This window comes from Mirounga angustirostris, unplaced genomic scaffold (genome assembly GCF_029215605.1).
Source record: "Mirounga angustirostris isolate CCGP_5_RB_7025 unplaced genomic scaffold, mMirAng1.0.hap1 SCAF_4, whole genome shotgun sequence".
NCBI classification, from domain to species: Eukaryota; Metazoa; Chordata; class Mammalia; order Carnivora; family Phocidae; genus Mirounga; species Mirounga angustirostris.
In genome coordinates, this window is record NW_026991712.1 from 64595528 (window position 1) to 64607760 (window position 12233).

At 39.0% G+C, this 12233-nt stretch overlaps 1 protein-coding gene across 7 annotated transcripts in view; it reads right to left on the bottom strand.

Annotated features, from left to right (window-relative positions):
- CSPP1 (centrosome and spindle pole associated protein 1) overlaps positions 1 to 11126 on the bottom strand; it is a 161164-nt gene extending 150038 nt beyond the window's left edge. For 3 of the 7 annotated variants that reach the window (XM_064588253.1, XM_064588252.1, XM_064588248.1), the window contains exons 1-2: positions 10969 to 11126; positions 3356 to 3464 (exon numbers count right to left, since the gene is read on the bottom strand). In XM_064588253.1, coding sequence (XP_064444323.1) covers positions 3356 to 3454 — 99 coding nt within the window. In that variant the 5' untranslated portion in view covers positions 3455 to 3464; positions 10969 to 11126. The remainder of the gene's footprint in view (positions 1 to 3355; positions 3465 to 10968) is intronic. The other 4 variants (XM_064588251.1, XM_064588249.1, XM_064588250.1 and 1 more) reach the window with 2 other exon arrangements.
- Positions 11127 to 12233: the final 1107 nt, after the last annotated feature.

The window sequence follows — 12233 nt, forward strand, 5'->3', positions numbered from 1 at the left end:
GCTGTGAATTGTGTAAGACTGATGAATCACAGACCTGTACCCCTGAAACAAATAATATAGGTGTTAATAAAAAAAATTTTTAAATAAATAAATAATAGATAAATCAAAGAAAGTGAAGGGACAGAATAACATTTAGCATGCAAACGGAAGTGAAAAGAAAGACGGGGTAACAATACTTATATTAGACAGACTTTAAAACAAAGACTGTAACAAGAGGCAAAGAAGAACACTACACAATCATAAAGGGAAGAATTCAACAAAGAGACATTACAATTGTAAATATTTATGTACCCAACGTGGGAGCACCCAAATACATAAAGCAGCTATTAACTAACATAAAGGAAGTACCAATCAATACTACTATTGATAGTAATGATAGTATTGGTAGTAATAGTAGTAAACAGGAGATTGTAACACCCACATACAACAATAAATAGATCATCCAAACAGAAAATCAACAAGGAAACAGTGGCTTCAAATGACACATTTAACAGGTGGATCTAACAGATACATTCAGAAACACTCCATCTTATTAAATCAGCAGAATACACAATCTTTTCAAGTGTACATGAAACATTCTCCAGAATAGATGACATATTAGGCAACAAAATTAAGTCTCAACAAATTCAAAAAGATGCCCAAATGGACAGATATTCCATGCTCATGGATTAGAAGAACACTGTTAAAATGTCCATACTACCCAAAGCAATCTACAGATTTAATGCAATTTCTATCAAAACACCAACAGCATTTTTCACATAAACAGAATAATTGTAAAATTTGTATCGAACTGCAAAAGACCCCAAGTAGCCAAAGCAATCTTAAAAAAGAACCAAAAAACTGGAAGTACCACAATCCCAGATTTTAAGATATACTACAAAGCTGTAGTCATTGAAATAGTATGGTTGTGGTACAAAAATAGACACATAGATCAATGGAACAGAATAGAAAGCCCAGAAATAAACTCAAGCATATATGGTCAATTAATCTGCAACAGCAGAGACAAGAATATGCAGTGGGAAAAAGACGGTCTCTTCAACAAATGGGTGTTGGGAAACCAGACAGCAACATGCGAATGAGTGAAACTGGATTACTTTCTTACACCACACACAAAAATAAATTCAAAATAGATTAAGACCTAAATGTGAGGCCTGAAACCATAAAACTCCTAGAAGAAAACACAAGCAATAAGCTCTTGGACACTGGCCTTACCATGATTTTTCTAGGTATGTGTCCTTTGGCAAAATTTAACTCTTGGGACTACATCAAAATAAAAAGCTTCCTCCAGCAAAGGAAACCATCAACAAAACAAACAACCCACCGAATGGGAAAAGGTATTTGCAAATGATATATTCAGTAACAGGTTAATACCCAAAATATACAAAGAACTTATACACCACCAAAACCCCAATTTAAAAATGGGTAAAGGACCTGAATACACATTTTTCCAAAGAAGACCTATAGATGGCCAACAGACACATGAGAAGATGTTCACCATCACTAACCATTAGAGAAATGCAAATCAAAACCACAATGAGATATCACCTTAACCAGTCAGAATGGCAACAATCAAAAACACAAGAAACAAGTGTTGATGAGGATATGGAGAAAAGAGAACCCTCGGGGCGCCTGGGTGGCTCAGTCGGTTGGGCGGCTGCCTTCGGCTTGGGTCATGATCCCTGGGTCCTGGGATCGAGCCCCGCATCCGGCTCCCTGCTTGGTGGAGAGCCTGCTTCTCTCTCTCTCTCTGCCTGCTGCTCTGCCTACTTGTGCTTTCTCTCTCTGTGTCAAATAAATAAATAAAATCTTTAAAAAAAAAAAAGAACCCTCATGTACTTTTGGTGGGAATGAAGACTGGTGCAGCCACTGTGGAAATCAGGGTGTGGAGATTCCTCAAAAAATTTTAAAAAAAAATTACCGTATGATCCAGTATTTCCACTACTGGATATTTTACCCAAGGAAAATGAAAACATTAATTCAAAAAGATATGTGCAACCCTATGTTTATTGCAGTATTATTTACAACAGCAAGATATGGAAGCAACCCAAGCATTTATCCATAGATATACACACATACACACATACATATATACACAATGGAGTATTGCTCAGCCATAAAAAAGAATGAACTCTCACCATTTGCAACAACATGGATGAATCCAGAGGGTATTATACTAAGGGAAATAAGTCAATCAGAGAAAGACAAATACCATGAGATTTTACTCATATGTGGAATTTAAGAAACAAAACAAAGAAAAAAGACAATCAGAAACAGGCCCTTAAATTTGGAGAACAAACTGGTGGTTGCCAGAGGGATGGTGGCTGGGGGTGAAGAGCATTAGGAGTATACTTAGAATGATGAGCAATGAGTAATGTACAGAATTGCTGAATCACTGTATCGTACACCAGAAACTAATGTAACACTGTATGTTAATTATACTGGAATTAAAAAAATAGAATAAAAGACTAAGCCTCTTCCATAATTAGCACACAATAAATGTTAGCTATGTAAGTAAAATTCCCTCATAATGAGGGTAACCATATTATTTATCATGTCAACCAGATGCCCATACCTTTGCCCAAGACAAATGCTAAACCAGAAGAAACATTGGACAATAGGTAAAGCAGGACTGTCTTGGGCAAGCCAATATATACGGTGACTCTGATTAAAATGGACTATATGATGGACAAGATTGATCTATATCCTATATATTATCAATACACTGGGCTCAAGAGAGAAAGTGCCCCATCTCTCTAGATTAGTGCTATAGTAGAACTTAACATAGTACCTAGCAGTCTCAATAAGTATTTACTAAATGGATTAATCACTCTTTCACCAAAACTAGGAAAGCTTTAAGGAAGCTTTTTCAAACATTGCTTTCAGAAACACTTGAACAAATTCTAATCTGAAAAGCAAATATACCAAAATAAACTATTCCAATAAAATCACTTTTGTAAATTAAAAAAAAAAATTTAAGACACTAACTTATTGAAGTTGTACTTTTCACTTAGAATACATAGAATATGAGAACATGTTTTTATATCTATCATATTCTGAGAGCTCCTTGTACTAGAAGTAGTCTCCTAATCATATTATGAAGCACAGCAATTATTATTATAAACCCTAATAAAAGAGAAGAAACTGAGATACAAAACACCACAACAGAAAAACTACATTCAAAATCAATGCAATCTTGTCCAGAATCAGGCTCTCAGACTCTGAGGGACACGACACCCAGAGAAAAGTATGAAACAGAAGATTCTCACTCACTGAAGAGGATGTTTTGCATTTACACAAAGCTAACCTGCAGAGACAATTTTAATGAAACATGTTGAAAGAAAATTATTAACTTTACCTTCATTTCCATGTAAGGTGGATCACTTTCCAGTTCTGCTTTGTCTTTGGCCAGTTTGGCTTTTCGCTCTTCAATAAACTCATCCAAATTATCAGCCATTTTGCAGATACTAAAAAACAAACTTCCATCAGCACAGCTATACCACAGTATTTTTAGGATAATTAACAACACGCAAGCTTACCCACATTTAGTATTCAATTTCACCTACCAAACTGGGAAATTCAAATAAGCTTGACCAAAATATTCCTGCTTGCTTCTCTCCCAACCCACCCCCAAAACCTAGGACATATATTAAATATCTGAAAAGAAATAAAAAAGAATATGCACAACTACCATCATCATCTCTCTCTCTCTCTCACACACACACTTTGATTCATAAGTCAAAAAAAAAAGAAAAACTTTTAAAGAAGTGCTTTAATTATTTGGAGGTAATTTCAAACAAAAAAGTTACAATAAGAACAGCACAATGAACACCCATATATTCTTTACCTATTTCCTATTAAGATTTTGCACAACTTGCTTTGTTCTTTGTGCACACAAGTTCATTCTCTCTACACATATAATTTTATCTAGGGGTGCCTGGGTGGCTCAGTCGTTAAGCGTCTGCCTTCGGCTCAGGTCATGATCTCAGGGTCCTGGGATGGAGCCCCGCATCGGGCTCCCCGCTCCGCGGGAAGCCTGCTTCTCCTTCTTCCCCTCCCCCTGCTTGTGTTCCCTCTCTTGCTGTGTCTCTGTCAAATAAATAAATAAAATCTTTAAAAAAAAAAAAAATTTTATCTAAAATTTTTCAGAGGGTGAATTACATACATTTACCCCTAAACACTTAAGAGTGTATTAAGAATTAGATTGTTCCTACAGACTTCAATATAATTATCAACTTCAGCAACACTGATTTTTATATCTAATCTACTGTCCATGTTCCAATTTTGTCAAATGACCTGACAGTGCCCTTTACAGCTTATTTTTCTCTCCCTCCAGCTCAAGACCCAGTCCAGGTCAAGTGTGCAATTCTTTTTTATGCGTCTTTAGCCTCCTTCAATATGGAAAATTTCCACAACCTTCCTTTGTTTTTCTTAACATTGTTTTTTCAATATGGCCCACCTAACACCAACACTTCTAACAGAACTTCCCCTTTTGGGGTTTGCCTACTGTAACTTTATAAATTAAATTCAGTTTATGCATTCTCAAGTGAAATACTACTTACATGGTGATGTGTCCTTTCAAAGTGTCAACAATTAGAGACACACATGTCCCTTTGCCCTTCATTAGTGATATTATTTTTGATTGCCTGGTCTACATGCTGTCTGATTTCTGCACGACTTTCCCTTGTAACTAATAATCAGCCCATAGGGAGATACATTTAGACCATGCAAACACTTCTTCCACTCAAAATTTCCTGGATTTAGCAACAACTGGTGATTCTTAACTGATGCAATCTTTCAATCAAGATGGCTACAAAATTCTAATTTTCCAATTCTACCACTCCCTGCATATTTATTTACCAGTTGGCACTTATTCTATGAGCCCTTCCTTCCTCCGATGTATTTATCAGCTTATTATCAGTATGGACTCATGAATTCCTTTTATTTTTTTCCAGTAAGGCCTGGAATTCTTAAATTCATAAATTTACTCACTTTACTGAACAATTTCCCTAAGTTTTGGTGAATTCACAGTTGTGCAGTTATCACCACAATCACATTCTCTAATGCCTCTATGACCCCAAGAAGTTTCCCTGTGCCTTTTTGTAGTCAGTCCTTACTCCCTCCCTCCCCTCCTCAGGCAACCACCAATCTGTTTTGTCTCTATGGTTTTTGACTAATGTAGAAATTTCATATAATTGAATCATACAATATGCAGTCTGGCTTCTTTCACTTAAAAATGTTTTTGAGATTCATCCTTATAGTTACATCTATCAGTAAGTAGGGGGTATTTTTATTGCTAAGCAGTATTCCATTGTATGGAAATACCAGTTTACCTATTTACCCATTACTAGACATTTGGACTGTTTCTATTTGGGGGCTATTTATGAATAATGCTGCTATGAACATTTGTGTACAGGTTTTTGCATGGACATATGCTTTGAGTTCTGTTAGACATGTACCTAGGAGTGGAATTACTGAGTCATATGTAACACGTTTAACATTTTGAGGAACTGCAAAACTGTTCCTCTAAGTATAACATAGCTGGACCATTTTACCTTGCAACCAACAGTGCATCCTGACCAACCCTGAGTATTTTCAGTCTTTTGGATGTTAGTCATTCCATTTTGATCCTTAGTCATTGGATATGTAATAGTATCTGATTGTGGGTTTTTTTCTGGTTTTTTTGTTTGTTTGTTTTGATGCAGTGTTCCATGATTCATTGTTTGCATATAACACCCAGTGCTCCATGCAGAACATGCCCTCTTTAATACCCATTACCAGGCTAACCCATTCCCCCACCCCCCTCCCCTCTAGAACCCTCAGTTTGTTTCTCAGAGTCCATAGTCTCTCGTGGTTCACCTGATTGTGGTTTTAATTTGCGTTTCTTTGAAGACTATAACATTGAGCATCTTTTTCTGTGTTTATCTGCCATTCATATATCCATGTATTTAACCACTGGCAAAATGTCTATTCATATCTTATGCCAATTTTTAAAATTAAATTGTTTTATTATTTAATTGTAAGAGGTCTTTATATATACTGGATACCAGTTCTTTATCTAACATGTTTTGTAAATATTATCTCTTAGCGTATGGTTTAAGTTTTCTTTCTTTAATAAGACTATTTTTTAGAGCAGTTTTAGGCTCGCAGCACAACTGAGCATAAGGTACAGATTTCCCATACATCCCCTCACACATGCATAGCCTCCCCTATTATCAACATCCCCCACCAAAGTGGTACATTTATTACTAGTGATGAACATACATTAATACATCATTATCACCCAAAGTTCATAGTTTACATTATGGTTCACTTTTGGTGTTACACATTCTATGGTTCAAACATAGTTATAATAACATGTATCTACTATTACAGTTTCATACATAATAGCTTCACTGTCCCCCAAATCCTCTGTGCTCCACCTATTCATTCCTCCCTCTGCTCTGAACCTTGACCACCACTGATCTTTTTACTGCCTCCATAGTTTTGCCTATTCCAGACAGTCAAACAGTTGGAATCATACAGCATGTAACCTATTCAGATTGACTTCTTTCACTTCTATGCATCCAAGGTTCCTCCCTGTCTTTTTGTCTTTGTAGCTCATTTCTTTTTAGCACTGAGTATTATTATATTGTCTGGATGCACCACAGTATATTTATCCATTCTTGTACTCCAAATTTTTGGTTGCTTCTAGATTTTAGCAACTATGAATAAAGCTGCTGTAAACATCTGTGTGATGATGTCTTCTAAAGAGCAAAACTTTTTAATTTGTATCAAGTCCAATTAATTCATTCACTAATTCATTCATTTTTCATCAATTTTCAATCATTTGTGCTTTTTGTGTCCTATGTAGGAAATTTTTGCCTAACCCAAAATTGCTGATACTTTCTTCTACATTTTTAGTTTTCTAGTTTTATATTTAAGTCTATGATCCATTTCAAGTTAATTTCTGCAAATGGTGCCAAGAGTCATCAAGGCTTAATTTTTTTTCCATGTGGATATAAAATTATTCTAACACCATTCTTTAAACTATCCTTTCCTTATTGAACTTGGAATTTTTTTTAATTTTTTTTTTTCAAAAACATGAAACTTAGTGACTAATTAGATGTGTGGCAAGAAAGAAGGAGTCACTGATGACAAAGGTTTTAAGTCCAAGAAACTAAATGTGGATGGAATCCTGAACAAGAATAAGTTACAAGAAGCTGGCTAGCCTGGAAAGGTTTGGCTTAGATATGTTAAGTTGGAGTTAGTAAGATATGCTAATGGAAATTTCCAGCAGATACTTAGAAATTCAAGACACATTCAAGGAAGAAGACCACATTAGAAATGTTTGAGTTGATTATGTTAAAGATAATAGTTTAAGTCATGGTAAATGAGCATGGAAAGGGAAAAAAAAGATGACCCAGAACTAAATGTTGGGCAATGTTCACCTGAGGGGGTTACAGAAGAAGCTGGAAAAAATAGGAATATTTAAAAGGATATAAAGAAGACACAGTCAACATAATTTGTGGAGGAAAAGAAGAGATACAAGAAAGAACCTGTCAACAATTTCAAATGCAAGAGAGTTAAAGAAAAAAGAAAAGCATCCACAGAATTTAATACTTGTGGGACAATAACTTGTAAAAATATAGAAAAGTAAGCTTTACCTAAAAAAAAAAAAAAAAATGCTGGGGCGTCTGGGTGACTCAGTCGGTTAAGCGTCTGCCTTCAGCTCAAGTCATGATCCCAGGGTCCTGGGATGAAGAGCCCTGCATTGAGCTCCCTGCTCAGCGGACAGCCTGCTTCTTCCTCTCCCTCTGCTGCTCCCTCTCCTTATGCATACTCTCCCCCTACTTCCCTCTCTCCCTCCTTTCTCTTTTTCTCTGTCAAATAAATAAAACCTCTAAAAAAAAATGTTGAGGGGCACCTAGGTGGCTCTGTGGGTTAAGTGTCTGCCTTTGCCTCTGGTCATGATCCCAGGATCCTGGGATGGAGCCCACATCAGGCTCCCTGCTCGGCGGGGAGCCTGCTTCTCCCTTTCCCTCTGCCTGCCACTCCCCCTGCTCGTGCTCTCTCTCTCTGTCAAATAAACAAATAAAATCTTGTAAAAAAAAAGTTGAAATTTATATCAATTAAATAGTACATAATGTGAACTTCATTCTATTATTTACTTCTAAAAAGAACACTGATTTTAAAATAGGGCTTTAACAAAATATATTCCAAACCAACAAAAGTTAACATAGTTAAGCCATTTTTAATTTGCTAATTGTGACAAAAGATTTTTCCTAGTAAAAATTCAAGACAGCTCAACAGCATACAGTAGTTTTCATGTAAAAAAAAAAAAAATCACTTCTTAAAATCCCCTAATTTCCCTAAATATTTTATGTCTAATAGAAATAAAAAATAATGATGGGATAATACATATTTGAAACAGAATTTTGTACAAAATTTAAGCAGAAATGTCATTATCTAAAAAACAAAAAGTAACAAGCCTCTCACTCTAAGGTCTCCACAAAATACTGTTAACAATTATTAAATTAACATGTTCATTTAATTAAATTTTGGAAGATCTCTCTTGAATTTATAGATACCTAAATTTCCCTTTAGTGTAACTTTTTTCTTTTCTTTTTTTAAAGTAGGCTCCACACCCAGCATGGAGCCCAACATGGGGCTCAAACTCATGACCCTGAGATTAAGACTTGAGCTGAGATCAAGAGTCTGACGTTTAACCGAGTCACCCAGGTGCTCCCCTTTAATCTAACACTTTAACATCCATTATAAATTCTAAAACTGATTTTATATAACCATAGTAATATTTTTAAACAATGGTAGTATGTATATTATGCCATAACTAAAATATCAGATTTATTAGATATAAGTATGCATTTAATCATTTCTAATTTTGTTCTACTATCTGATTAGACTGTAGTATCTTTAAATTGAAGAGTCAAAGATACTAAAAAGCTTTCTCTTGACAATGCCCTCCAAAGACCACCAGGAACACTACTGTGGTTCAACTAGTTGGGTTTATTTTTCACATGGCTACATCTGGCCAAACTTGGGGTTAGGGACTGATGTGAAATACCCAAAAAGGATCCAGCAGCAATATGAAGAAAACAATTTGAGTATGTCTGGATTTCAGAATAGAGTGCACGACAGGAGTGGGGGTTGGGGGGAAGGTTTAGTAGGTTTTTTAAATGATCATTACATCTATAGGAGAAAAGGTTGCTTTGAAAAAAGAGACCCTAGAGTGGGAGAACAGGACTGAAGACAGAATAGCAGAGAGTGATAACTTATGTCCATGGCATGCAGGGAGGAGCCTTTGAAAGAGTCTTAGAAGAGAAGGGAGGAGGTGAACCAGAACAATGTTTCTCATTTCCCATCCTTCCAGAGATCTTTCCACCAAATGAAAAGTACTTAATCTTTTTTTCCTGGCAGATGACATCCACATCATCACTGTGCTTCCATGGGCACACCCAAATTTGAACAAATCCCTCTAAATGTTGTTAACAAGTAACTGGGAGGAGAGAGGAAGGTTGAGGGTTAGGGTACAGATAGAGTGAATACATAAAAGTCTGATAAGTCCTTCAGCAGCTTACATCATTAATGGTGATGAATAACACTAGCATAAATTAGATGGTCATTGGGTCATGCAAAATTGCCAGAACACTTGCTCAAAACCTTTGCCTCACACTCAGTATAGCAGTGGGAACGCAAGTCAGAATGTTAAAAGAATAATCTGAAATCTGCTCAAAGTCTGTAATAAATCACACTTATCTGAGTACTTCATTTGAGTAAAAATGTGCTGAAACCATCCTGTTTCAATTTATCCTATTTAAAACCACCCACTCCGTTTCAGGTCATCTGTACGGAGACCTAAAATTTCATCCCTGGGGAGGATTTTAAGCAGCTATTTAACCACCAGAGTCCGTGTCCTCCTAGTGAGAATATGCAGAAAAGAAAGCAGCATCCCACTAGTTTACGTGGGATTCCCTCTTGTCAACATGACATGCCATTCTTTCATATAAAACAGAACCTCTCTGAGGATATATGGCTTTTTACAAACCTATATTGGTTGCTATTATGTTCTTGGCATTTTCCGAGGTCTTTGGAAACTAAGTGTTGGTTTGCTTCCCGGAAATGAAGGTAAACTTTTGAATCCTAAAATCTGAGAGCCAACTTCAAGAAATGAGTCCCACTGCTAACATTTACTGAAAACTGGATCCCAATCCCAGTTAACAATCCTAACAGGAAGGCAATTAGGAGAGATTCAAGCTCAAGGAAAACAGGGTATTAACAGCACCAACTTCACAGGGCTGTGGTGATTAAATTTCACTTCCAAAGCAAAGCGCTCAGAACCGCGCCGAGCGCACACGCAATAAACGTTAACCATTAGCCAGCACCAAGCAAAGGAAAACTGCTCCAGGAGGCTTAGCCCAGCAGCGCAGAGCGGGTTGTTGGGGAGGGAAGGCACGCGGCAGAGCTGTGGGTGGCGGCCCCGTTAGGAAGCGTCAATGCGTCGTCAGGCAACCGGGTCTCCACAGCACCCAAGGCGGCTGTGGCTGCCGGGGCCCCAAAGTCCAGACCGCGTAACCGGGGCACCGCCCCCGAGCCACCATGCAGCGGCGAGACCCCTGGAACCCTCGTCCCCGGGAACCAGGCACCGCCCCCGGCCGAACTGCTGCGAGGCCCGGACCAGGATCCTGTACCTCGGCTACCGCCCCCAGCCCTGAAGCCCCGAGACCCCGACCTCAATCCTGTAACTTGGGCACCGCCCCTAGCCCGGCGTCCGAGAGACCTCACCCGGCAGAGAACCCCCGCCCTCCCAACCCCGTAAGTCCCGCTCCGCGGCCAGCGTGGCCGCCGTGAGACCTCCACACCCAGGGAGCCCCCGCCCCTGCCCCGGGGCCGCGAACCCAACCCTGGGACACCACCTCCCCCCGACCACACCCCGCCAGGCCCGCTTCCCACCAGTGGTGGACTAACGCTTACTCAAGAGAGCGGGCTTGCGTTGGGGAAGACGCACAGCGCCCAAGAGAAGAACTTCGCGGGCCAAAGAAGTGGCGACGGCCACCCAGCACGGGAACACTGTGACAAGCCGACCGGCCCTGCTCCGCCTCTTAAGCCGAGCCCTCCGCCCGCCCTTCCCCAACGGATGAACGCGGCCCCGCCCCCACTACGGCCGCGGGGGTAAGGTTGCGTGGTCGGGACGCCCCCTGTCGCCCCGGAGGCCGCAAAGCAGGCTCGCCTACACGTAGGTGGATACTCGGCCACCTGGTTGGTTGGTAAACCATGGGAAGTCATTCCCAGGCTAAATCGATTCTAGCCCCTCGAAACCTTCCAAGCCCCAGCCGGCATGGAGAGAAAAAAGGGTAGGGGTGGCAGTGAGAGAAAAAGTGTTGGCATGCCTCTCCTGTGTATTTCTCCTCTCCTAGAAGTCTGGTCAACATTCTGTCCTGGGTTTTTACTACTAATTTCAACATACTCGGTTCACTCCAATACTTAGTGGCCATGTGCCACCACTAGAAAAGAGATCTCTAGCTTCCCAAGAGAGTGGAACTAAGAATCCTTTATCCTAAATTACTTTGTAAGAGGGTTTTAAAAAATTTTCTTCAAACCGAAGTTAATGTCAAAACTGCAGGCAGGGGTGTGGATTCGATCATTCTAATGTTTTTATTTTAACTATTTGCCACACACCGTACTAGAAGTGGAGGACACAACTCAGAGCAGTGTCCTGAACTCTAAAGATTACAGTGGAAAGAAAAATTCCAAGTAAACAAATACATTATTAATGTAACAGTTATAGAACCACCTACAGACGTTTAGAGACACCTGAAAGGAATCATTCCTGGAGAGCGGAGGAAGTCAAGAAAGATTTCATGGTAGAGATCACTGAGCTGTGTTTTTAACGATTAATTTGAGCTCCCAGGCCAAAACAAGACAACACAACCACCAGCGGAGAGTATTTAGGCAATGCTGACCACATATCCAAAGTTTAGGGGTGATTAAAGATGAAGTTGGAGAGGTGAGCTGTGATGCTATTCTTCCCCTTCTTCCTCGACTCCAGGCAAAAAAAAAAAAAAAAGTTATTGAACATCTATGTTAGGTGTTAGGGATAAAACAAGGAACACAGAACTGGTTCCTAGGTTTTGGAGCTTAGAATCTAGCTGGGGAATGGAGGGGAAGCAATAAAACAAGCAAGTAAGTGAAATAATTAAGCACTGCACTAACTGTTGGTAGAAAAGTTGCTGAGATTA